Genomic DNA, 27,757 nt, shown 5'->3' with positions numbered 1-27,757 from the left:
TTTAACGACCCTCTGATGTAATGGCTTCCTGGAAGTCCTCCAGCTTTGTCGCGACGGATGGGCGATGATTTCTACAGTGTGTGACACAGATCGTTACCATGAAGTCACAGTCCGCCTCCTCGCTCACGCCGAGGGGGTCGCAGGTCAGCGGAGCAGCATTCCAGCACAGACAACACGACTCCCTGGAGGAATGGAGGTGGCTGCAGCTCGTCTGGCCATCTGCTTCAACTCAACCCCACCAAAACTCCCCTTGGCTAAAACACAGAGCTCCCCAGAAGCTTCCTTAGAGAGACCTGAAGGAGTCGGCGTCCCGCCGAGACTGATAAACTAAATCTTGCAGGAGCTGACGATTAGTATCTACAACTTTTGATTCATGACCAATTAAATTACAAAGAAAACTGGGATACATTAAGGAGTGAGAAAAAGAAAACTATGAGTGAATACTGCAATCACAGGACAGTGTCCCATGACAGCACATCTGTTTTCTTCAAGAATAAGGAAAAAAAACAAGCTACATTTAAAAAACAAAATCTTATTATTTGTATTTTTGGTTAAGTTTTTAGCGCAAACATTTTAGTACACTTGAAATAAGATAACGATCCCACAACTTTCCAGCAGGACACAAGAGCTTGTTTTAAGTCAATAATTTCTTAATGTTGATGAAAAGGTGCCACTTATAAGTGAAATAATCTGCCATAAATCTCAGCAAGCTGAAGAAGAATCTTCAGAATAGTTTCTGTATCATTTTAGAAAATCACATCTTCCACATGTATTTTCAAAAGGCTAAGGTCTGCTATGAGGCAAAAATTACAAATAGCACAATCCAAAAATCAGTGACATCTTGTAGCGGAGCATGTTTTTCCTGACGTTCATATTTCTCTACTCTTGATTTACAACATTGGACAAAGTTTCAGTGATTTTTCAGAATCTTTTGAAACAAGAAACTTTCAAAAGACTGTCGCTCTTCTTGTCGGAAAGCATCACAGAAAGCTACAAGGTGTGCGTCATCTTAACGTAGTTGCAGGTTTAATTTAAAAGCGTCCACAAATACATCATCATCCATAGAAAATCCATCAAATATCCTCAGACAAACATCATAATACAAACACTCTGAGTCCTCAAGACGTAACATCTTCATTTGAAATGAGTAAAATAATCCAAGCAACTTTTTACTTTTTTTTTACACAAATATTCGTAAATGTGATGAAAAAACATACAATTTCATCTAATCACTCCACTCTTTATTTTAAAGCTATTATTGCTCTGTTTCACTGGAAACAAGTGAAATCTCTGTGCTCACATGACCTTTGAAGATGACAACCGAGTACCTTTTACTGAAGCAAAACACACTTTATGCGACACGTGGCTGAAATGATTCGGACTTCATCTTGACAAGAAAAAGTGCAACGTTATTGCTAGGTTTAACTTCCCCTCTAAAATTAAACTAGTTTGCTCAATTAGTCAAAAATAGGTTTGATATAAACTCACGCTGGCAGCCATCAAAAAATACAAACATTTTCCTCTTGCTCACATGTCATTATTTCATCCTCAGACATCAACTCTTTACCATCCGTCTGCACAACCGAGCAGTGAGGATTCAGCAGCCATCAATCTATAACAAAATCTACTTTCTGTGTAGAAATAAATATACAGTCTGTTTGCATAGTCTGGAAGTGATCTTGGGTTGGGTGGTTATCCCAGAACCTTGACGATTCGAGTGGGGGAGGTTTGGAGGGTTTGTTCTGATCCTGGATCTGTGCTGGGGTGGCGGGGTGGGGCATCACTGGCTCCAAGCATGAAGAGAGAGGGTTTAAAAATGGAGGGCAGAGGTTACCTGGAGCAAGAGAAGACAGTGTTGTTAGTGGAAGCCTGTCAATCAAGCAATCAAACTTTATTTGTATAGCCCATTTCAGCAGCAAGGCATTTCAAAGTGCTTTATATCATAAACACAAAAACTCTAAGTCATGCGACATAGAATAAACAATACATTGTTATGTTTCAAATACAATTCTAAACAGGTGTGTTTTTAGTTGAGATTTAAAGAAAGTCAGGGTTTCTGCTGTTTTACAGTTTTCTGGAAGTTTGTTCCAAATTTCTGGAACTCTCCAAATGGCACGGAGACTTTTTATCCCCGTATACATAATTGTATCCTTATAGATTAATATGGACTAAAAATGAAGTAACACCAAAATCAGATTTTAATCAGTTTCATTTTCTCTTTTTTTTTTTTTTTGATAAATAAATGACGAAAGACTCGCAAAAGTGGCTTTCATTTCAGTTCCCACTCTTGTAAGTTGTACAACAGAGTACTGGGTTCTTGTTTCATTACAAGAATATTGTTTAATATCAGGAGAGTAAAGATGCAATTTGAACAGAAAAAAAAGTCTTAAATTATGGGGGGGAGGAAGTAATTTTAATGAGAAAGAAAAAAGCTCAGAAAGAAAGTAATCAGATATGAGGTGAAAGAATAGCTCCGCTATCGTTGATGGCGTGTGAAGATCGCTCATTGGCAGTCTTTTTTTTTTTTTTAGTAAGATCTGCCTGCAGGTGTGTTACCTCTCTCTGAGGGGCAGATTTGGGTTACTGAGGAAGGAGAGCTGCTGCTCCAGACTGCACACACGAAAGGCCAGGTAGCACGACGAGAGGATGAGGAGGATTATTCTGATGGAAGAGGAAGAGACAAACACTTTCAGATGCTTCTGCAAAACACAAAGGAAGAGAGCTGCAATGTGTCTGAATGAACACTGGGGGGCGGTGTTTGCTGTCCTGTCAGGTTCTGTAAAAGTTGAAAAGAAGAAAGCTAAAACATTGGATCTATTGTGTTCTGAATGTTTTCTACTGTCCTTCAAAATTATTTTTATTAATTACACTTTTTTTTCTTCATTCTCTTAATTTAGAAAGTCTTTTAGATTTATTTGTACTCATTGCTTTAACGGCTGAAGCAGGAATTCACAAAATGAGCGATAAAATAGACGAAATAAATTGAAACAATCTGAGAAAACGAAAATACATTTGTGATTGATAATGAACAATTGATTAATTTGAGACATCTAAGATTATAGATTTTAAATTATTTTGTTGCATCTTTCCAAATGTTTTTGTTGGGCTGTTTAATTGTTTCTGATGATGATTTTTCCCAATTTTGACTTCATCCTCCATAAATCTATAACACCTTTACTGTTATGTTTTATCTAAATCTAAAACAGCTGCATAAAACTGTACTGATTACAACTATTGTGCATATGATATGATATGATATATGTGCTTTGGGTGTGTGTTTTATGAGTGAATAAGGTGGAGCTCCATTTCTTCACTCACAGCAGGTTAAGCTTCATCATAAAACAAATAATGACGTGCAGAAATAGATGAAGACGGAGCACAATGTGAGGCACTGAGGTGAACAACGTTTCGTCGGAGGGCAATTCTCTGTGGACAGAGTTTTTCAGCAGCTCTGATCTCCTGTGATTGAATCACCTCCTATTTATATCAGCAAATTAAAGCCCAGAGTGTGTGCGCGTGTGTGTAGGTGTGTGTGTGGGGAGCTGGGAGTCAGCTGTTGGAGAAGGTGAAGGTGGTGTGTGCCCCTTCATCCACTCACAGCAGGGTGAAGAACTTGAGCAGCTGGTACTCCATCTGACCCAACTCTGCCACAGGCTCTGTTAAAAGACCTCTGTCTGTCTGCAGACCTCTCTCTGAAACACACACACATCATAACACCGCACCATTACCATTAGCGCTCCGATTAAGTCCTCACTGGATAAAAGCTGTCGAAGAAAAAAGGTTAAAAATCTGCGACTGTTGGAAAAACTCTTGTTTTGTGGCAAAATTGTCATTATTTCTTGGCTATAAAGTTGTTTTCTTGTTTTCTAATAACTGGACACCTGCAGGCAGATCTTACTAAAAAGAAAAATAACATCAGGAAAAAAAAAAAGATGTAGCCAGAAAAGATGTGCCAGTCTTTAGGTGAAATAAATGTAGCGTAGCGACTAAGGACTAATCTTTAACATTTTTTGACTTTGTGCTGGGAGGAAATGGCAAAGAATGGTGTGTTCACTAAAGTAGACATCATGCCTCATCCTCCATATTCTCCCTGATGTTTTGATTGTGACTGAGTTTTTTTTTTTTAAATACTTCAACTGTTTCAGTAGTATGAATAAATCTAATTTTCACTGCAACTTTCAGGTGTTTACAACCAAAACATTTCTATCCAAACTGGTTGCATTTTCTAAGATAATATTAGTGCCTTTTTCATTTCATGATGTTTTGTACTTATTCTGCAGCCATTTTGGATCTGAAGTGAAATTGTTGAGGAAACAAGATTAACAGAAGGTCAAGTCTGTCCTGCTGGTGATGTCAATAACATGCGCAGGTCTGGGAAATATTCAACATGCTGCCCAGAGCACCAAATCATTCATCCATCCAGAATTTTCCAGAGGGGCAGAACACAGTTCATGGCAGACGTTTTGTTGCGATAATCTCAACTTAATCCGCACGGGCACAAAGCTTTTTAATACAAGCCACCACGTGATATAATCTTCATCTCATTGCGTAAGAGAAAAAATCCGAGCAGAGATCATTCATTTGATCTCACATTCACACAAAAATGGGAATCCTATTTTGTGTCCCAAGATGGTTCCTGTCCAAATTTAGCAAAGGGGGAGCTAAGTTTTTGTTTTTGCTTTGTTTCTTGTTTTTGTGGCTCCACCTTTTTCTTATAGAAAAGTAGTGTCACCTCTGGAAAATATTTTCTGTGTGTCGTAATTTTTAATAGCATCGACTAAATATGTGCACAAAACATCGGAGACTAAATGTGTGTGTGTGTGTGTGGATGTGTGTGTCTGTCACCTTCCAGTGGCGGCTCCGTCTTGAAGGGTGTGTCTGCTGCTCCCAGGCTGCTGGTGGAGGTACCCAGCAGGTCGGGAAGGGATGAGGACACGGACACCACGGAAGGTTTCCGTCTCCATTTTAACACCGACGGGAACTCGTCGACCACGGGGAACTCATCCGGAGCCGGGAACTCATCCTGCAGCACAGCAGAAAGACGAGGCCGTCCAGTACTCATCATGAACATTGACGCTTTTAGCCAGATATGAAAGTGAAAATATAACTCGGTTGTTAAATATTTCCATATTTTCTTATTTAAAGCATAAAGAAATTTTTGGCAACATTGCTTTCAATTAAGTTTCCCAAGAGCCACAAATCTGTTATCAGGATTTTTCTTTCATTTGCTTGTTTTATCATTTAAACTATATTATGTGATCTCCATAAATTGGCAAAAGGTTGGCGATTATTCTGATGCCATATGTCCCATTATTATTATTATTACTATTATTTGCTTGTCCTGTTCTGAGTCAGTTTTTTTTTTTTTTTTTTGCATTATTTTTTGCATAGTAAATTCAGGTCGGATATATGGCCACCACAAGATTTCTGATAATTGCTGAGTTGGTAAGTGATACGTTTTATCAAATTGAGATAAAAGGTAGATTAAATAAGTCTTCCTTCTCATTTTCAAACAGAAAAGTAGTGATAAGCTCATTATTGTTTTGAGTTATGCAAGCACATGTTTTCTCTTGTCCTACTAGTTACTTGTTTTCTATGTTTTTTAGAAAACCTGTTTGAAAAACAAAAATCAAAATAGCCTTTTCGATTGAATATGCTCAGTTTTGTTCTGGAGAAACCAGAAGGACAAACCAGGAAGCCAACAGAGCACAGCAACACAAGGTGACCTCAGAAAGCTCCTGATGGCATCGAGCCGACCCGGGGAATAATTCACCGCACGGCTGCAGCTGCGGCAGAACGATCGATCGATCTCGCCTGAGCGAAGTCGACCCTCGGCTTCCGATCGATCCACGGCTCATAAAACTCATTGGTGGCGCCTTTTGATGGCTGAATTTGGAAGATTTTGCGGCATTTCACGATAGACTTTCACTCACCAGCGATAAGGTCGGCTCTTCCATGAGCTGCTTCAAGCTCAGACTCTTTCCGTTGACCTGCAGGGGGAAAAACACAGACGCCTCTTTATCTGACACTGTGCCACATGGATGGGGCATGAACTTAATGAATAAGTGCACCTGGTGTGTGTGTGTGTGTGTGTGTGTGTGTGTGTGTGTGTGTGTGTGCGTGTGTGTGTTCACGGACCTGTAAGTGTGTGCAGATCCTGCGGAGGACATCATACACACTGTCTCTTGATAGCAGGGAGACAAAAACATACTGAGGAGAAACCGGAGAATAACAGGAGTTTTATTAACCATCATTCCACCCACTGTCATGTCATGACAAGAAGACCATCAGCGTTATTCACTTCACCTGCTAGTGGACAAAATGTTTCCCCTAATTAGTGTATTTAAAGTCATTTCAACTGAAGTCTTTCACCTCTTCTTTGTTGGTTTTTACAGTAGCTCCCAAACCTTTCAGCCAAAAAATACATCCACACTCTCCCATCTTATTGTCTCTCTGGCTGAAGCGTCTACCTTCTGGTTGGTGTCCGTTGTGATGGCCAGGCCGTTGGGCACCAGGCCGGCCGTCTTGTGCTTCTTCACAAGTCGCACAGTAACGACAGGGATGGCCACCTGGGCGGAACGACAAAGAACTCTTCAGGAAAACGCAAACCTTGGATTCAACCTCTAAGCCGCCAGAGCAAGAAAGCAGGAGAGTTAAAAAATATATATATATATATTTTGCTCTTTTATCACTCTCTGTGATAAAAGAGCAAAAGAGATGGGGCCCTGCAAAAAACCAGCAGGGACACAAAACCTGCATTATTGAGTCAGAATGTGAGGAATGCGGCTTCAGTCAGTGGCTTACTGTCACTGAAACCTCTGGAGGTTCAAGGAAATAAAGGAAGAGCCGGAAAGGCATCAAACATCAAAGAGAAACATTTCAGAGCAGAGTAAAGCAAATGGTTAAAAACGTGAAGAATAAAGACAGAGGAGCTTCCAGTTTGCTCCTAACCCTGACTTTCAGCGAAATCATTTGTAAAGGTGTGCAATCAGCTTTGCCAGGCTGTGACTTTAAAAGTGGCCCGGATCGAGTTTCCCCCAGTCACTGTGAGTTTATTAAGCTGCCTCCTACCTTGATGTCCTTGCCGAAGAGGTTGGCATAGAAACACAGCCAGTTTCTGGAGATGTAGAGGCGGCCCTGCAGGAGGATGTCTCTAAGAAGAGCACAGGAGTACACTGACAAAAGAAGAAGCAAAGACTACTTAACCAGAGCACGACAGATAAAGAAACAACATGCATCCAACAACGCCCCGTAATTTAACATCACACAGGGAAAACCTCAAGCAATGATCAGGAAAGAAAATAAGCAAAAGTTTACTGAATGCTGGGGTTTGGTTTATACTTTACGTGCTGCCAAATTAGGATCATATACTGGTTTGGGATTTCCAGAATGAAACAAAAAATATTCTCCAAAGCCTGGAGGATGGTTTTCTAATGATTTCGTTTGCTGAACTTTCCAGATAGTTTCATGCAATTTAAAAAATGACTGATGCAATACAGAGTTTCTCCACTTGGGGGCGTGAAAGTTAGCCAGGTATAAAAAAATGTTTTTATGCAGGAACTTATGAAATAATTTTAAAAAAGGGATTAAGGAGTTGCAACAAATGTATTTATGCAGAATAAATTCGTTTTTTGAAAAACTTTTAACAATTTTTTTAACAGTCAAAAACAGTCAAATCAAACACTATAAGCTACAGTATTTTAAAATCATGTACAGTAAGAAAATTGGGCTAAAAAAGAGCCTATGATAGCTCTTTAAATGATATAGTCCTTCCAAACTTGAAAGTCGAAATGTACCTACAGTATAAAAACAAAAAGTCCTAAAATAGGTAAGTTCTGCAGTAGCACGCCAACATAAAACTGCAGAAACAGAGGTCAATCTGCTAACCTTCAGAGGGTCGCAGTCTTTTCTCTTAAAAAAAAAGAAAAAAGAAAGCCCTCAACAATAATCTTTTTGCTCCAAACAGGCAGACGTGCAGCGCAGATTGGTTCAGTTAGTTAAACTGAAGCCAAAAATCCACATTCTTCTCAGATCAGTGAACACTTTTATCTTCAAAAAAAAAGAAAGAAGAAAGCTGAATCCATGACAGCTAACCTGATCTGTTTTACTCTATACTGCTAACATTTTAATTAAGTCAGAAAACTTTGTCAAAAGCTAAACTCTGCACTGCAAAAGCACAAAATCTAAAGTGTTTTTGGTCTAGTTTCTTGTGTAAATATCTTAGTGTCCTTGAAATAAGACAAAACTAACTCACAAGTAACTTTTCTGCAACATATAAGAGCTTGTTTTAAGTAAATAATTCCTTAACGTGGATACTTTTAAAGATTATTTCACTAATAATTTATTTTTCTAGTGTTATCAGGAACTAAAAACAAGCTCCCATATCTTGCTGAAAAGTTCCTTGTACTTTAGTTTAGTCTTATTTCAAGTGTAGAAGGATATTTTTACTAGAAAGCAGACAAAAATATTTGGCAAGATTTTATATTTTTGTGACAGCACGTCGGAAAATCAGAGGTTGGAAATCTCTGCCCCAGTAATGATTTTGACAAATAACAATGTTGAAAACCATTTTAAAATCATATATTGTTGATGTCACAGGAATGAAAGTTTTCACTCCCAGAGACTAACATTAATTTAGTAAAGAAGTCTTAATACTGGAGCTCCAGGATATTTGAAACATCCAAAATAAAACAAAACACATTAAAAACACTTGCAACAAAACAAACACTTAACGAGATGTGCCACAAAATCGCCCTTCAAGGAAATATTTATAGTCAGAATAATCAGCTTATTTTAACTTATGGTGCGTCTAATTGATTCACTGATTGATTGCTTATTGCTACAGGAAAACTTCACCTAAAATAGCCTCATGTTTAGTTACCTTGTTTTTCAAACTTTAGAGACAAATTGAATTTTTTTCAGCTGACAACATTGCCACAACACACACACACACACACACGTATACACACACACACACCCACACAGTCCTGATATCTTCTCATCGTGGGTACATGCTGTCCCACCATAAGCAGTTCATGCGCACAGAGTAAAAGCTGAGACACGGTGACGGTACCTTTCATGAGGATCTCATCCTTGGGCACGCATGGGAACAGTTTGTGGTACTGCGAGTTGTACTTGCTGACAGTCTGTGCAGAGGGACAGGGCAGAGTCATGAGCAGCTCCTTGGCGGACCGGCCTGCCCGCACAGCGCCAGCCCCGCCGACCCCTCCACTTTCACCGCCGCCACCGCCGCCTCCTCCTCCTCCGGCTCCGCTCGGCACAGACACCACCCTCTCCCACAGAGGACGAGAGCTCTGCACCAGGCTCAGCACGTTGGCACCGTACTCACACACACACTCTCGCACATCCAAGGCCTGGAGCAAACCGCTGCAAGACACACACTGTTCCCCCCCACCGTCGCTGGTCAGTGTTGGGCTGAGGTTACCGGCAACTCGACATGCATCTGGCTCTAAGTGCAGCTAAAACAAACACACACACCTACACTACAGACTAGCAGCAGCTACGCCTCATTTTGTCGCCTCTGAGATCTTTTTCAACTACAAGGCTGCCTCTTTCTGTCTCAAATACACCTTCAGTGACTCTGCTGCTGCTCCCTCCCACTCCTCTTTCCTTCACACACATACACTCACTCTGTCCTTCAGCTGGAAAACACACAGGTACTTTCGGCTCCTTTCTTTCCCTCCCTTCTCAGTGCTGCTGTCAGTTTCTCTATCGCCAAGAACACTCAAGTCGCCCATTTCTTCCTCCCTTAAAAAGAAAATCACCAGATCGCTCCTTCACCTCACTGCTACAGCTCACCTCCAGCCTTCAGAGTCCCTGCTACAACTTTCCTGCTCTGCATCTCATCTATCACTGTTTCGCTCTGTCGTTCCGCATCGCTCCCGGTTCCCTTTTCACTATTTATAGCACGCGGCAAGAGGTAGCTCCTGTCCTCCGAGCGCCGCTTGCAGAGGGTTAGGATGCTGTGGAGGGGGAAACCCTCGGTTAACGCTGGTCTGGAGGAGTATGCTGACTCATTCAGAGTGGAAATAAGATTAGATTCCAAAGTGTGTCGTTTTGCTAAATGTCAAAAAGAGTACGCAGGAGGAGAGAGGCAGTTTGTAATCTTTTTTCTATTGAATTAAACCACCAAAGCGTTTGTCCCTCCTTGCAGGTTTCTTCTGTTTTTGCTTTTTTTTAAAAAAAATGTCTCAGATCATCAAACTAAGTAATGAGACTAAAATAACTTTTCTGCAGTTTTCAAATGATTTCTCAAACCGACCTGGAAAAACGTGAAAAGTGATCAGCTAATGGCCGCTCTTCTCTGCAGAAACGTTTTAGTTCGGCCATCTTGGAGGAGTTTACAGTGTGAGCATCATCTTTATGGTGTATGAATTGGATTTGAGTCCATAAGGTCCACAAAAAGCTATGGTGGGTCGGATTTGGCCCACGGGCCTTGAGTTTGACACATGCGTCCCACACTGAAGTGTGCTGGATTCCCAAAGCGTTAGAAATGGATTTTTAACCCTATTCAGACTTCAATTACTTTCTTTTTCTACTGTTTTCGTTCAGATGATGTGTTGCTTCTTGGGACTATTTCGCTCACTTCACGACACAAGATGTTCTGTTGAAGTTATTTCTTACATTTGAAGGTCAGGTGATCATCAGGCCTGAGTTAGGCTGGTCAAAACGTTTACAGCTTTCCAAAAACTGTGGCTCATCACAGTTATTTCATGATTTGGCATGAGGGACAATTATTTATTCACACAGGACCATGTAATGGTGGAAAGCTTTTATCTTAATGGATGAAACAATCATTTAAAAGGTTGTTTTTACCTGAAGTTTCACTTTTTTTTCTTTTTTCTTTTGGTGATCCAACATAACAGAAAAAAAACCTGTGAGGAGGGTCAGTGCTCTGGATTTGGAAAGATTTTTTTTATATATTTAAAAGAGCAGTACGTTCACATTTCACAGCCTGGCACTACTGAAGCTTTGTTACGCTTTTATTATCTATTTTTACTACATGTTTGTTCCAACCAAACTGGTAGAGAAACAGGACAAACTCACCGATCCCCTGTAGCATTTCTTCACATCTTCATAGGAAAGGTCTTCAATCAGCTGGAATCTGTGGTGTAGTAAAAAACAAACAAACAAACTGAAAACAATAAATAATAATGATGATAATAATAATAATATGTCAACCAAACTCACTCTTATTCTGTGTGTGGGACAGGTGAGCTAAAATAACAGATTTTGAAGATATTCCTGCAAATCAAACGGAAAATCTGAGCTAAAAGAGGTAAAAACACTCAACATGTACATGTCGCAATATCACATGTAGGAAGGTTCATTGTGTCTGGAGCCGGAGTTGGCATTAGCTGGACATGAGCGTGAGCAGCGGCCACGTCAGGCGATTATCTGTGCCGCTCTCTGAATAGCAACAGTTTCGCTTCAAACTCGCCTCCGGAGGAGCAGATGTCCCAGCATGATGCTCGTAAATTCTGCTTCCGCTGCAGGAACAACAACTCAGCAGATAAACAAGCCGGCACAATCAATCCTGCGAGGGAAAGTGTCACTGAACTGCTCCGTTCAGGTGTTCAGGGGGAGGCGGCACCTGAATGTGGGGACGCGTTGAGATAGAGGGAGAGAGAGAAAGAAGCACACTTGCTCTATCAGCCGGTATCTCACTGAAAGTGTCGGGTGACTGACGGCGAGCTCAGGGTGTGTAACGTGGCGCTGATATGAAAGCGCCGCCGCGGGAGGAGGCGCTGATAACGCTGCGGCCCAGCAGGCGCTGCGACAGAGTCAGTCAAGCTGCTGCTGGTTCCACTGGGAAGCTGAAAGTGAAAGTCACTCCTCAGTGAAAACGCATCGTATCAGCAGCCGGTTGCTGGGTTTGACGGTTTTACACCTGGCCACGTCTGGACTGGAAACAGCGTTCACACAAAATGTAAAAACTCTCCCCTGAAATGACCATTTATCTGATGAGTTCAGATTTTTGGGGTCAAACGTTTGGCAGCAGGTCTCCTAACTGAGACGTGTGCTTTTCTCAAACTTTTATGAAAAGGTAGAAAGAAACAAAGAGGAAGGAAGGAAGGAAAGAAAGATAGAAAGAAAAAAGGAAGGAAGGAAAGAAGGAAGGAACAAGAGAGAAAAATAAGTAGAAACAAAGACAGAAAGAGAATTTAAAAAATGACAAAAACGAAGGAGAGAAATTAAAAAAGAGAAAGAATGAAAGAAGCATCCAGCACTCTAACCATCTTTAACCTTTTAAAACAGCGATCTTGCTTACTGTAAATAAAAAAAAAGCGATCTGCCCCCATGAGAGGCGAACCAGCACAGCAGGAACCACTGACCCGTAGAGCGAGAACACGCTGAAACTCTGAGGCTCTATTTAAGGGAAACGGACAGAAACCTCGGTAGAGCTTTTCAGAAATGTCAGCCACTCGAAGCACTTTCTCGCTACATTCACAACCATCCGGCTGCACATGCAAACAAACGCACACAGTCATACACTGATACGCAGGGCCAGCTGGGGTGAAGTGCCTTGCCCAAGGGCACGACAACACGTGGCAGAGGAAGGGGCTGGAGCTGAACTCATAACTCGCAAGACCTGATTAAAAGCAACATGTCATGTTGTCTCCTTCCTAAAATAATGACCAAAGTCACTTTTTGCCAAAATAAAAAAATAAAAATAAAACCAACTCTTTCTTTCCTTAGGATGACTACCGACATGTCCACACCTGATAATTTACACTTCCTAAACTACACTATGCGTGTGACATACCTGGTATAATCAGCATAATTTGTAATTATTATACATTATGCCAGTACTGTTATGACTATTGATTTCAACCACATAAAAAATCATTTGGATTTGAAAAGGCAGAGCGGCATTAAAGTGTGCCACTTGTGCCATTTTATTTGAATGATTTGAAAGCAATGTCAGCTTATAAACACTAAACTGAACATCTTGTTTCCCCAACACTGGCAGCAGCCATCAACAAAGAGATGAATCATTACATCTATAAAAACAATATAGTAATAGAATTTTGTTTGCATGATTCAGTGTTATTTTAAATCTATATTTTTCTCTATCATGCTAGTTTATCGCTCTTGGTGGCCCCCTGGTGGCGTGGGGGCCCTAAACAGCCCTGGGCCGACCCTGTACGTAATGAGTGTTACTGTTTGCTACTATTAAGAATGGATGTCCTGGTCAGTGTTAACACTGGTATTATTTATTACAACTAAAAATTGTAAGAAAGTTATGAGGAGAAAGGAAAGTTCCTGGGTAGCCTTGCTAGCTCTGAATTATGATGTATATGTTAAGTAATTGTGAAAATGCACGTTATTCTGAAATCTGCGATTCTTTATGAAATGTCCTTATGAAACAGCAGCCTATCTGTCTCCACCTCGAACAGTGTTTCTGATGTGCCAGCTGCCGTTATGCAAAGCCTCGTCGTCCTCTCATTGCAGCAGCTCCGTCAGTGTCCTTGCTCTGATAGTCTGCTCTGTAACAGGATAGGATGACCTCTGACCTGAGACAACCCTCTCTGGCTCTGAAGTTTCTTTCCATGCAGCTCCCTGTCACGGTGAAAACTCCGGCTGGGTCCAGGAGGGCGGGGGCTTTCAAAGAGCGTGCAGCAAAATGCAACGTGCATTAAGATATGCATGACAGAGATGAGACTGTGCAATACTCAGAGAAACAAACCCAAGAGCTGAAAGACGAATAAGAAAAACACTCAAGAAGTACGTCTTGTTCAGGCATGCAGGAAAAAACACCCCTTCTCTACAAAGAATGTTCCACCATGTTTTAGGTTTGCAGCACACGACTTCTAGAACAACATCTCTTGCACTGGTGATCAGCGTAACGGTTTTCTGCCAAGCACGGTGGCGGAGTGGTGACGAGTCGTAGTCACACTCGTCCCCCATGAAGTCCTCTGTATGCCGAAGCGCTGCAGATTCAAAATGTGAGTCTGTGCGAGAGCCGAAGCTGCGGCTGGCCTGCTGCGCGACCGCAGGAGAACCGCGACGGGCCAAAGCAACGTTTTGAACAAGTTCCTCTGCAAATTGCACCAGAGTTCACTGCGTGTGACTGTGTGTCACACAGGAAATAACTAAATGAACTTGTCACTGCTAAAAAGAGGACGATGGGACTTCTCAGAACTTTGCATTAGATTAAGATGCTGCCAGAGCCTCTTCGGACCAGACGGTTCAGACGCCAACGCGGGCTTAAAGTAATCAACCAAACCAACATCGGAGTTAGTCGGGTCACGAAAGGAATTAAAAACTACCCCCTCCCTTAACCTCCTCAACATTTAATTATTTTACATGGCTTGACCCAGGAAAAGAATGGAAAAAAAAAAAATCCCCCTTCCTGGAAAACACATCTCTTCATCTTGTGACCGTGCTTCAAACAATGGCGCATGTGTGTTGCTCTTCCCAGCTTCCTCCTATAAATAGGCGGCTCTGCACTCCCAGGTGGAGAGGAGAGAGTGATTATGAAAACCCAACCGGCGGCCCCGCGGGGGGCCAACCGGCTCTCTCCACTCCATCTGTCTCTTTCTTTTTTATGGCGGGATCCAGCTTCTCATCAGCGGCCGACTGAACGCCGACGGTGCCGAGCTGGTGAGGTCACGATGCAGACATGGACGCCTTCAGAGGTCAACTAGTACCCAACGCCACAAAGTGTTTTTTGTCTTTTAACCTCCTTTGAGGATTGTGAATTTACAGTGTGGATATAATCCTTCAGATATGATACCAGGCTCACACAACAGCTCTTTAATCTCTGTCGGGTTTTGTTTTTTTTGCCTTCTTCTGCAAAGCAGGAGGTTTTGAAAATAGAAGCTGAAACGCGACTCAGCAGTCGTTCCCCGGGGAACAGAGCGACGTGTCGCGTGCTGCAAGTGTGTTTGCGTGCACACGCCTGCGCCTTCCGTCCAAGGATCACTGCGCCCTTGGCTGTGAGGCAGAATGGTGAGGCTAATTACAAGCTCTAAGAATCCCAAATTAAATCCAAAATTAGAAAGTGAACACCTCCCACTGGTGGCCGGAGAGGCAGCGGCAGAGTCTGAGTCAGTGCAGGAGAAAATAGGACTGAGAGAGAGAGAGGGGGTGAGACAAATCATTTGGCTGTAAACCTTGAACTCTGGGCCTTTAGGATGTGTCTTTAGTGTCTGGATTGAAACTCAAAGTTTTGAAGTTTGTTACTTAGTAGTTACTTTTATTTTATTTTTTTAAAAACACGCTATTACGCATGCTCATCTCTAGTTTCGGTATGAAAGAATCCCAAACTAAATCCAAAATTAGAAAGTGAACCCCTAAACCAAAGTCTCTGGGATTATTAAAAAGAAAAGTTTGGTTTGAGTTCCTGACTGCTCACAGCTCTATGACAGCGCTTTGCAAGTTTATCCAGGTCATTGGAATATACTCAGATTAAAAAACTATTGCAAGTGAATGTTTATTTATTTATTTTGTGAGTTATGATCTTTTCTTTTGTAGGCCGGCTTGTGGGAATATTTGCTGTGTAATCTTTCTGAAATCCCTGTTCTTTCAAATCAGGTCATCTGCCTGGAATGCGTCAATATCGACAGAAACTCGCTGCCAGAGTTCATCGCAAAGGATGAAATGTGCTTTAAAAAAAACCCGTAGTGGTTCCTAAATCATATCTTCTGTCTCCTGGGACTTACAAGCTGCGACCCAGAACTAGAAAGATTACTTCTCCAGAAATCGCAGGTTTTTTATTTTTTTTATTTTTTTGTTTTTACAGGATCCATGACTTTAAGGATCTGTGTTTTGTGGCGAACCGGTCAGAACCTTCTAGAACCTCCAGCACACGTTGAGGAGTCCGGACACATTATGAGGTTCTCGCCAATTATGAACAGAGATGAATGATGGTTCCATGATACTTGTTTTAAACAGTGTGGCCGTATAATTATTTAAATCACTCATTTTGACTTGACTTTAACGCGTCGGTCAAACAGAGAAACAAACACAATAGTACAACAGTCTCGCACAAACGTGCAGTCGCCATGTTAAGCTCCAACCCTTACAGGTTGTTTCTTAATGCAGATAGATACCAACACTTTCAGTTTCTCCACCTCATCCAGTTTATGAACCCGAAAGCTCCAGAATGTGACCCACAGAAAACACCCTGAAAATTATAGAAAGTAATGCCATAAGTCTGGAAAATCCTAGGTTACAAGTGACCTTGTCACACAGTTAGTTTTGAGAACGTTACGGAGGTAACTGCAATATGTAACTTTCATAAAAATGTTTCTCTCAGTGGTGCTAAAACACAACGCTCAGAAACCACCAATCAGAGCCAGGAGGAGGGTCTTAGCGCTGTCAATCATGCTCATGTGCTAGGTGTTCACGCCTGATACTGCTGTTCAAGCTTGAGACTGCTGGTGTTCTGCGGCTGTGCCAACGGCAGAGAGACAAGCTAACGTTACAGAAAAACTGTCCATTTCTCCAGTTCTGCGCCTGAGGAGCTGATGACGAGTCGCCTCTTAATATACCACCCAGTCCCAATCAGTTCCATGTAATTAATGGCAAAAAGTTCCTAACAAGAGCTTTTGTGCACAGTTTGTTGCCATGTAAACTTTGAAAAGAAATCTGCAAATTTCAGAAAATATTCTGTAAGCTCTGGGAACGTTTGTCCCGGTATCATGTACATAAAAAAAAAAAAAAAAAACATATCAGACCAGTTTCTGTGCAATGCCACAAACATCTACCCAAAACAAAGAAGAAATGTTTGCACTGAGAGGAGGCCCGCTCTGCTCACTGAGTCCTACAAGATCGGACCTGACGTGTGCATGGAGTGTTAAACTCCCTCTCATTCGCAGAGTTTACCGACACACGGCGCTTCAGAGCCGAACCTCGTCCCAGAACAGATTCCCCGACGCTAATCTGCTCCCGCTTCCAATCCTCCTTACGTAACAGACAAACATTTTGTTTGTTGGCCTGTTGCAAAACGTCGCGACAGATTAAAACTCTGTCATTATGACTCGTTGCTATCAAAACAGACAGAGTGTCGTTTGCGGGGCCTCGAAGGGGAACGCAAACAAGCGCCCTGCAAATCCTCAGTGTGAGAATGTGTGTGCGAGCTCGACCATTGTTTCACATCAAATGCAGAACAAAACGAGGCTGTGAAAATAAATCTCACAGGGTTGGAGCCCACGGTCATCCCACAGGATGCAGATGGTTGCCGTAGGGAGAGAGAGGGAAAAAAAACCCAAAACAACAACAAACATAAAAAAAATTTTTAAAACATGTCAAAGCAGTGAAAGTTGCAAAGAGCTGTGTGACATTTGCCTGAAGTGGCTGTGTGTGTCGTCGTCTTTGGAGGGGTCCAGGTCGTGTGTGGAGATGAGGCCTGTTACTTCGCCCTGCTCCTGCTGCTCGGTCATGCTCCTGGCCCTGGACACACACACACACACACACACACACACACACACACACACACACACACACACACACACACACACACACACACACACACACACACACACACACACACACACACAACTCAGCATTAACAGCAGGCACATCTCCCCCCCTCGATTCCCCATGTTTGGCTTCAAACAGAGAAAGAGAGATAGAGAGACGGTTTTTGGGTCAAAACAAGCCGACTGTCTTATCGCAGTGATGCAACGTTTCCAGTTGGATTTGGCTTGTTTGTAGTACATAAAAAAAAAAAAAAACGGGAGAGAAGAAGAAAAATGCCTACTTGGCAGAATAAAATTGTGTTCTGGTGCTTTTGGTAAATAGGTCAGTGTGTACTCGCGCCCAGATGTCTCATGCAGAAAAAGTAGAGCACCTTAGTTAGAGACTGTGCAGATGGCTGACCTGATGCCCCCCCAAACCCCTCCCGACTGAAAAACACACACTTTAGACGTCTCCAAGTGCAAGCTCAGCATGTTACAAAATCAGGAGAAAATAATGGTAACACAAGAAAAATCTCCAATGCATGTGTTTTTAAATTTTTATTTAAAATAATTTTAAAGTGACCTATGAGTCGGTTGCTAATAATCAACTAAAGCTAAAAGGAGGGGAGTTTGAAATAAAGCTGGGTTGTTTTTCCATCTTTGTGTTCGGTGTGATGGATTTTGTTGCTCAGGTCAGTTCAAGGCCTCATTGACGCTGATTTGAACACAAATCAGACGCCAGGAGCCGGTTTTGTCCCCGCGCCGCCCTCCGCAGCGAGGCCGTCGAGGACTTTCCACGGCCGGCGTTCCCAAGTGGACACCTGCTGGCGCTCCCACCTGGCCGCCGCACTTCAACAGAACCGTTCTGGCTCCAAGGCCAGAACATCAGAAACTTGATATTCAACAGTTCAACGCGACAGTGAAGATTTACATGTTAAAGCACTTTAGTTTGAGGTCGTCTCTTTTAGCCAAATATTTTCCACTTACCTTGGACGATGGTTCCTAGCAACAATTTAGATATGTAAACTTTTCCCACAATTTTCACAGTAAAACCAGAAACCTCAGGTTATTTTATTAACACGATTGTGTGACATGTGATACTCCAACACAATGCAATGTGTGCTTATGAAGTACCTTTATTATTATTATTATTTATTATTATTATTATTTATAAAAATAAACTTCTGAAAAGTGTGGTGTGCATATGTACTTCCAATAAAGTAAACTCCCAAAATCTATATAGGAAATTGAGCAGACATGTAAAATTTAATCAAAATATCAGCATATTTTGATTAAATGGTGCTAATATTGGTTCAGTATCACTTTTTTTTTCTTTCCAGGAATATAATTGTCAAAGTTTGAATCAGAGTTAGCTTATAAAACAATACCTTTCTGGTTTAGAAACATCACACAGAGCTGTCTTTAAACGTATAACTTATAATTAAAAAGCTAGTAAAAACTCGAAGCTTTTATCACAGATGCAGCCGAGAGGCTGTCAGAAACTTTAGAGGAGCTGCAGAGATTCGTAGCTCATGTGGGAGAACCAGCTGCTCGTTGGCAAACAGAGGCTAGATGTTGGAGAAATAAGCAATAATAAAAAAAAAAAATGAAATGGTTTAGATCGAGGTGTGTTGGCGTGTGACAGTGGCCTAGTCCAAGCTTAGCCCTGAGCCCAATTGAGAAATGATGGTAACGGTCTGAATTTGATGTTCACCGTTTCTCTGCATCCAGTCTGAAAGGCATTGAGATATTAAGAGCAATAGACAAAGATTTCATCTTTACATGTTCAAGAAGTTCAGGGGGTTGGATGCAAATGCATGCCACACTTTTTAGATCTTTGTTTGTCAAAAAACGCACAGACATGGATGTTTTGCTTTGACTTTCACAGCTAAGCAGTACTTTGTGTTGAACCATGATATAAACCCCAACCTAGTGAAATACATTATATCTGTGATGTGACGTGTTTACCTGAAATAAATTTCATACTTGTAGAGAACTGCTAGCTACCCTGAAAACGTCATCATAGGAGAAACCTGTCGTCTGTATATAATTATATAACAAGCTGACAACCATACTGCGACTTTTATGAACAAACCAAAAAAACATGGCTATTATGCCAATGAAGTTACCACAAAACTCTTAAAACTGATTTATTTCCTTCGCTAACTGATTGAAATGTGTTTCTGGTGATTTTCCAAAATGTGGCATTTCATTTTGGAAAATCATTTCGTCTCATTGTCAGACCACAGAACGCTCCTCTCGGAGTCTCCCGCATGTCTTTAGATAAACTCCAGGCAATTCAGATCAAATCTAAGCTTCCTATTGCCTCTCTACCATAAACTCTGACCACTGAAGGGCCCGGCCGGCAAACTCCCTGCAGCGTTGAGCTCCTTCCCCCGAGGCTGCAGGCGTCTTCGACACGCTTCCTCTCCTGTCCTCTTCTTGCCAAATCACTCGGGAGATCCTGGCAGATTTAGATAAGGACTATGCTCCTCTAACCTGCTAATTACGGATTTAACCAAACTGCGCGTGACGTCCAACGTGCTGAAAACCGTTTTTTTGACTGGCTCTTCAAGCAGCCGATGTACACACTAGTTCCACTCAGGTGATCCTCATTTCTCTGACTATGACGACATCAAAACGTCCAAACTTAAACTTATCAACCGGATCAATCAGAATTTCATTCATAGAACCACTGCAATCAGTTGACACATCAGAAAGTGTGCGGATGCTCTCCATTAAATTTCCTGCCTGCATGTTGACGTTTTTAAGGGTTATCGCTGTGGTTTTTCAAAGCCCATTATTTCCTCCACATCCCTGTTTTTTTCTGCCTTTCTAACACGGATGCAAACACCAGGCCTCTGTGCCGTCCTCTGGGGGCTGCGGGGAAGTCGCTACCACCTGCTCCTGTGTAATTACGGGTGCTGATGGAAACAGGCGACCTGCATGGAGTTTCCAGCGTATTAACTCTAATTGGCCAGAAGCTTTACGTCAGCCGCTGACCTGTTCAAACAACAATGGCTTTCTGATGCTCGGAGGTAGAGCTGACTGCTTATGTGGGATCGCGGAGGATTAAATGGGACATTAAGAAAAAAAAAAAAAGCTTTTTGTAATAGATAAGGTTGGGACCTGCAAGGCCTTTCCACTTTCAATCTAAGTTTAAAGGATTCAGGGATTAACCTGAGGGGAAAATGGGGACATAAAACATGCTGTTTGGTAAAAAGGTGTCCTGATATCAAGTCTTTACCACACAAATGTGATGCTTTTTAATGCTAAACTGTATTGGTCTTGGTCGGACTTAAACAAGAACTTGCATTGGGGCAATAAGCTGGGGCACGGAGGTGTTGAGGGTGGCGGTGGGGGATAAAATCAGGTTTTCTACGAATCAACATGTAGTAATGGCGCAGTGCCTCGGAGTTGGAAAACGTCAAAACTATATCGTCTCACCGTGGCAGCTGGAAAACGTGAACCGCTCCCAACGAGTTCTGCACCAAAGGGAAATGTGACCGACTGCATAGCACTAAGAGGGAATGTTCTGAAACACGGCAAACATATTTCACCTGGAGGTGGAAGCGAAGCAGCTGATCTCATCTGCCGCCAAACACCAAAAACACACCAAACGAGCTGAACTAACGCAGAAAAAAACAAAGATAGTTACGGAGTTTATTGCAAATTTTACCATTGAGGATCTGGGAAGACTGGAAAATTGCAGCAACACGTAATGTGGGGAACAATTATCCCACTTTTTCTGTGATGAGGACCAACGTGTTTGGTCAAACCAAAGCAGCCGAATGGCCGACTAACTGTCAACATGAACGTCGCATGTTGTTTTTATTTGAAATCATCGGCAGAAACCGAAATGTAACCGTTGATCCCCGAACATGTGAAATGGAATGGCGACAAGTTTCAGGCTCATGTGACAAAACCTGAAGGTCAGACTTTTGTGTTATCTTTTAAAGTGGATTCACAAGTCTGAAGGTGTTTTTCTCTGGGCTTTGACTAGTCCGTATTCCAGCCTGTGTTTCCTGCAGTGTGCGTTTGAAATTTAAGAGACTGGACAAGTGCACCGATAAATCAACGTGTTGGGCCTGAAAAGAACCAACTAAGCAAAACAAAAAGTCCTGCACAGTGACTTCAGTTGCCAAGTTTTCAGGACACAGAGACATTTAAATCAACATTTATCTGGGGGAAACACGACTTGGCTTGATTAAAAACACAAACAAACTTTATGGTAATCAGTAACTAACAATTTATTTGGAACTTTTTCTCATGCAACATCCCCAGCTCATATTAAAAGAGCAGGACAAATTAAAGAAGATCTGTAGCGAGAGAGCGCTGAGCATGTTTAATGCCGAGATGAAGGCAGAAGTGAGCTCAAGCAAGTTCCCTCCGAGGGATTCTTGCAAATGCGTCTCGAGGTGAGAAAAACCGAAGGCTTGAGAAATGAACCACTGCGAAGGCAACCTTTGCTGATATTCTCAAAGGAGCTTCTTAAACACGGGATGCACTAACCCACGAAACAATAACTAATAAACACATAAATAGCAGCAACACGCAAAAGTTTTCAAGCAGCATCAAATTAGACCAATAAACTTAAATGTATACGCTATTGATTTCCTGCACTCGACCAAAACAAAGTAGTGAATAGCTGCTGGAGGAGAAGGATGTACGGTTTTAAAAGTGCTTAAATTTGACTAGGCCTCTTTCACTCTGACGCCATCCGACGATCCTTGAGAGCCAATCAACTGCAACCGTCAACGTCTAAATTGACAGGCTGAGCGATTGTGTCTTTCCCTCCACGCCTCCAGCTTTTACGGACGGGTGGCGAGAGGAGACTTGTCAAAGCTGATGGGAAGACGTGTCGACACTGACAGCAAATCTGTTATCGATCGCCAATGACTTGAGGCTGGTGGAGGTTCACCGGGACAGGCAGAGCTGCACCGCCATGCCGGCTTTTTTATCAGAGAATATTCACGGACCGGCCAAAGCCCGGACACGACCCGGGTCTCTATGATCTGTCTGTCTGTGTCCTTCTTTGAGTCTTGGGAGAATCATTTTGCGTTGTCACAAGACGTCCTCCAATCCAATAAGCTGTAATCTTGTTAGAGGCTGTTAGTCAGTGAGAGGGTTGAAGCACACTTTCTGCCCCTGTTTCCCTGCAATCCTTCAGCAACCAGGTTGTTGTTGTTTTATGCAAAACAACCGAAGGCTCCACCGTCAAACATTGAGGACACTTTCAAAAAAACCCAAACAAACAAACAGTCTGGCCTTGATTATAATCAGTTACAGGTGTTGTGTCATCAGCCTATGTCCACACCAGCAGTAACTGACACTATCTGTTTACAGTGCCATCCTGTCGTTTTCCTGCAGTTTAATCCGACGTATTTGCATAGAAACAAATTGCAGCTCCGCCAGAGCAGCCGACCTTTCCTGTCAGACGACGTGCGATATCACAAACGGCAGCATGACAGGTGATTGTTATTACTGGCAGTGCAGGGGGGGAAATGTTTATTATGATGAGCTTGCGGTGGGTTTCTCGAACGTAGACAAACAACGGCGTGATCACAAAACAAACAAAACCAAAATAAATGCAAAGCAGGAAATGAATATCTGCCACTTTTGCAACTCTCATTATTCTCTTTTGTTGTTTTCTTCCCCCTCTCCGCTCGTGCCTCCTGTATATCAATGTATTTTCTTACCGCAACGCATTGTCTTTATTTGTTCTTGCTGTGCTTTACGGGAAGAAAGCCAAGCAAAGTGCAAAAGAGGTCCAGCCTTTGGACTCTGACATCTGCACTGCTTGAGGCCTCCTGAAATAACCTCCCCATTGTGCAAGTGCCTCAAAACAGCCTTTGATGGGAGAGGTGTGTTGAAGTCTGCACAAAGCTCCAAGTGCTAACCTTTCTGAAGATTAAGGGGAGCACAATAAGTACTGTTTATAGCTCGCTGGGATTTAAGGATAAACAGAAGTTACAGAAATAACAGTTTGGGGGAAAACAGAAACATCTTTTTGCTCAATAAGGTGTTATGCTGTGAAGTATAAGCTCCCAAGACAGAAAGTGAAATATTAGTTTCATTTAAATGTCATAAGCATTTCTCTCTTAATAATATATATATATATATATATATATATATATATATATATATATATATATATATATATAATATATATATATATATATATATATATATATATATTTGTGTGTATGTGTGTGTGTGTGTATGTATATCTTTTTAAAAATTTCAAAACAAATCTCAATAGTTTTGTTAAGTTTTGTATTTTATTTCTGAACTTAAAAAAAAAAAAAAATTTTTACTTTATTTACATTTTCTATGGCGGTTTTTTCCAGAACGAGTCTTGCGTTTATTTAATATCAGAATCGTTGCAGTTTGGCAAAATTGCATTAAAACCGGAACAAAAAAAAGCGTTTTCCTTCAAAATAAAACATAGATGCTAACTTAACGAACACATGCTACAGGCAAGCATATAGGGATATAATATTCCGATAGTGATTAAGTAACGCGCAGTCCAAAGAAAAATATTTATGCATTTTTTAATTTTTATTTTTTGCTACACCAACCCATAAATTCAGAAAAAAAAAATTTTTTTATTATTTTGAAATCCTCACCGGAAGTTCGTGCGGCCTTCGCACTAGCTTGACTCGATAAAAAAAAAACCCTCTCCTACCTGTTAGCTCTTTAGGTACCGCGACTCTTCCCGCTGTGTGGCCGCCGCGACGCCCCGCTCGGTCCTTCAGGTCTCGGTCGCATTTCCAGACGTCATTCAACGAGTTTTATCCTCCCGAACCGCAAAATAAAGACCTACAAGTCGTGGACGAGGAGCCTCGTCGAGCTGCGTCGCGCTCAGAAGCGAGTCCGTCTGTGGATGTGGGCCGAGCTTACCTATCAGCGCAGTGTGGGCTGGGGATTAAACACAGGCTGTTTTATACCCACCGCCTCAACAGCCAACCTCCACAGTCAGGGCTAGCATCTGTAGCTGAAGTGCTAAGTGAAAAAAAACTTTTATTTATTATTATTTTTATACACAGAGTGTTCATATTTGCACCCATGGTTACTTAAAAAAAGCACATCTGTAATCTCATATTATCTACAGTGAGTGAAGTAAGTAATAAGCAGGATTATCTCAGCAGATATATTACTTCATTCATACCATTGCTATGCATGAAGTCATGAGTAAAGAACTGCTAAGAAAGCCAAGAAATCACCTGAAAAATGTAGATATTTCAAAAAGATCCCCTCTGCTGTGTGCATGTCCATATCAAGATGATTTAATGCCCATAAGAAGGTTTCTGAGTGTTCTTATTGAGGGCTGTCAGACATAAAAACACTGATTGAAGTCACACTTCTAAACTTGTGGACCTGACAGCGAGCGCCAATGGAGTCACGATTCAGAAAAAGAAGAACTTTGTTTTGTTTTATTTTATTCTCATGCATCGCACTCCCTGCGCAAGACTCCACTGCAGAAGTTAACATGGAGTTAACTTCTGCAGTTAACTCCACATTAACTGCAGAAGATTAGGACATGTCAGTGAAGCACTGAGAATATGTAGTTGGTTATTTAAAAAAACATAACAAAAAAAAAATCAAATCTATATTTTGAGCAATGAGGTTCTGCATGGCATCTTTAAAAAATAAATAAAAAAAAAACTTGTATCCGGTTGAAAATATGCAAACAACAACAAGAACCCTCTCTGAAAATCAGAGTGCATGGAGTCTTCAAGGCGTGAGAGCAGTTTCTGAGGAAGGAAGGCGCTTCATGCAGGAGTGATGACGCGTTTCATATTAACACGTTAAAAATCCCAGATTCCCATCGACAAAAGAAGCGGATCAGACGAAGCCCAGAGACGTGATGGACGCTGCTATTTACAGTGCAGTGAAGCTGGAGCAGGCAGTACACAGACAGGTTGACCGTAAACACAATTAGCGCAGGGCTTGCAGACTAAACCAAACCCAATCATCAGCCCCCTTCTGTACCTGTACGCTTTGAATTAGCATTGAAGCCACAGCTTGGAATGAGAATCCCAATAACTTTTGGCCAAATATGCTAAATACCTGAGCAACATTTTAAAATATAAAGGTAATTATATTAGGAATCATGGCATTAGCCTATCATGCAAAATAGGCATAAATTTCTAAATATAGCCACGAATGGTGTAAAAAAAATTTTATTTTTTTTTTTGTTGGTATGTTTTACTGAAACAAAAGCTATTTTGCTTTTTGTGGCTCTAACATTTCGCTCAGCTGGACCACGAGTCAAAATTTCTCAGGCTCCCAAAGGTCGCTGACCCCTGGCTTTTGGATTAACCCAAACTAAAGAAGTGGCACAGTCACAGCATGAATAACTCAATCTAATGTTTTGGTACAGTAATGAATCATTGGAATTTCATGGGGGAATAGATACACTTTTGATTATTCTGACAACATTCAAAAGCTGGTCATTTTGTATCTGATCCCCTGCAGCCTGGAAGGAGATGAATCATTTCCCTCCTCACAGCACTGCGGCGCAAACCACAGGAATCTTTTGACTCCATGCCGGCACCTCTGTGAGGGCCTAGTTAAAGCTCAACAAAGCCGACGCTCGAGCAACAAAATGCTGCCATGATAATTATGTCTTTTTGTCGTAGTCACTTCCACAAGGCAGTGACATGGCGCGTTGTGCAAGTGTTAACAGACGCGTGACTTTGCGAAAGAAACCTGTAGCGCATTGAGCAGCCGTGTTGCACACGAACTGAAAACTGTTGCACAGCCTGGTTTTATGAATAACATGGAAAGAGCCTCGAGTTTTCAGCTAAAAGCAGGGAGGCATCTGGAGGGAACGACGTTTTCCCGCCAGATGCCTCCACTTCTACTCGTACATCCCAGTAGCAATATTCCTAAGGGTTTAGCATAAAACCAGCTCTGTTGATGTTATAACAAAGGGTTAATAATAAAATGCCCTGGACAAAAATAGATCAAAATAATAATAAAAATTCTTTGTAGTCTTGAGATGTGCAATTAGTTTTCACTTTCTACTGATGTTTGAACTGCAGGGGTAACAGAAATCATGTGAGGAAATAGTCAAACTGTGACACACACACATGCACACACACACGCGCACAAACACACACACACGTGACAGACTGACGTCCTCTCAGTGCGTTCCTCTGTTTCAGTGATTTTAATCCATTCATATCTCGCCGTTTTCTATCTCTAGAGCTTCTCAGTCATGACTCTCAGGAAAAACAAAGGAAATGCAGAAACATCCTGCTTTTAGAGCTGTATTTCCATCACTAACTTTACACCAATTTAAAAAGATTTCTATCTAATTTACTTGAAACCCCCCCCCCAAACAAACAAATCTATGCCATAGTGAGCACCAGCAGTGTGCTCCGTGGTTCAGTTTTACGCCCGATGTGGACTTCCTGTGTTGCGTTCACTGACCTGGCTCTGCAGGCTGCTATCCTCTGACTGCAGTTACCATAAGGATGGCTGTAGTGGGGGAGCTGGTAGTATCTGTCCTGGCCCTGGGCCTCGTCGGCAGGCAGAGCCTTAGGGCTGGCCGCATAGATAGTGCATCCCATGAACACCTCTTGGAAGTCGCCCTCGGTGTCCGACGAGCAGCTGGCGGGCGCCGGTGTCCTCCAGGTATCCTTCCTGTGAGCGGCCTGTCCTGTCCTGATGCCAGCCAGCTGCTCAATGGAAAAGCCATTGGCTCAGCACATTGGTATCTTTAGGCCCTCCTCCTCCTCTTCCTCCTCCTCCTTTTATTCCCTCCCTTCTGCCGAGCCCAGAGCGGGGAGGATAATCAGATTCCCCCCCACATTTACACTCAACAAAATCATCCCTGGCGTAATCACTCCCCGTCACCGATGTTGCATTATACTAATGCACGGAGCCGAGTCACATCAGGGGCATTGGGGGCAGTTAAAAATACCCCAAGCTGCCTCATGCCAGTGAACGCCACATCAGACCCAGCTGGGGCCGGGATAGAGAAGGAGCTGGAGACAGCTGGGTCACAACGGACATGAGACATGTTGAAAATGAAGGAGCAGGGGGAGGGGATTGTTAAACTTGACAGGTTTTCTGTTTTTTTCCCAATGCAAAAATAGTAAAAAAAGACACTCAAAAACATAACCGTTTCATTTCAAAATGATTTACTGAAGAAAACTTTTGTTTAAATCACTGACTGTATTCTCCTTCCATGACTTTTGCAGACAGGCCGTCGTCGTCCAGGTGTTTCTGACGATCCTCCTGGCTGCTTCCTCACAAACTCCAGAGTCCAGAAAAACCACTGCTCAAGAAGCAACTTGACACAAGGAATGACTCCA

The 27,757-nt window shown here is 42.0% G+C and overlaps 1 protein-coding gene across 3 annotated transcripts; it reads right to left on the bottom strand.

Annotated features, from left to right (window-relative positions):
* Nucleotides 1-1,004: 1,004 nt before the first annotated feature.
* On the bottom strand, nucleotides 1,005-27,139 carry gramd2aa (GRAM domain containing 2Aa). 3 transcript variants are annotated; one of them, XM_055044897.1, is made up of 12 exons: nucleotides 26,871-27,139; nucleotides 17,317-17,421; nucleotides 11,068-11,125; nucleotides 9,074-9,401; nucleotides 7,072-7,175; nucleotides 6,471-6,569; nucleotides 6,139-6,210; nucleotides 5,934-5,990; nucleotides 4,846-5,023; nucleotides 3,599-3,692; nucleotides 2,557-2,661; nucleotides 1,005-1,834 (listed from the first exon to the last, which is right to left on the bottom strand). In XM_055044897.1, exons 1-12 carry the CDS (start codon nucleotides 27,008-27,010, stop codon nucleotides 1,831-1,833), a joined length of 1,344 nt encoding a protein of 447 aa, XP_054900872.1. In that variant the 5' UTR covers nucleotides 27,011-27,139; the 3' UTR covers nucleotides 1,005-1,830. The 3 variants fall into 3 exon arrangements, with proteins under 3 accessions (XP_054900872.1, XP_054900874.1, XP_054900873.1); XM_055044899.1 differs by having other exon boundaries at nucleotides 9,074-9,146; nucleotides 26,871-27,136; XM_055044898.1 differs by lacking the exon at nucleotides 26,871-27,139 and adding an exon at nucleotides 24,118-24,354.
* Nucleotides 27,140-27,757: the final 618 nt, after the last annotated feature.

The sequence above is a fragment of the Poeciliopsis prolifica genome, unplaced genomic scaffold, assembly GCF_027474105.1.
Source record: "Poeciliopsis prolifica strain line A6 unplaced genomic scaffold, Auburn_PproV2 SCAFFOLD021, whole genome shotgun sequence".
NCBI lineage: Eukaryota > Metazoa > Chordata > Actinopteri > Cyprinodontiformes > Poeciliidae > Poeciliopsis > Poeciliopsis prolifica.
This window is presented reverse-complemented; position numbering and strand designations above follow the sequence as displayed.

What these genes read in the sequence shown, in the direction of transcription:
- gramd2aa (XM_055044897.1), bottom strand. Translation starts at nt 27,010, where the DNA reads ATGGGATGCACTATCTATGCGGCCAGCCCTAAGGCTCTGCCTGCCGAC. An exon ending in ATAGCAGCCTGCAGAGCCAG is followed by an intron (nt 17,422 to 26,870) that starts GTCAGTGAACGC and finishes GTGTGTGTCCAG; the next exon opens with GGCCAGGAGCATGACCGAGC. An exon ending in CTCAAGTTCTTCACCCTGCT is followed by an intron (nt 2,662 to 3,598) that starts GTGAGTGGATGA and finishes CTCTTCCATCAG; the next exon opens with AATAATCCTCCTCATCCTCT.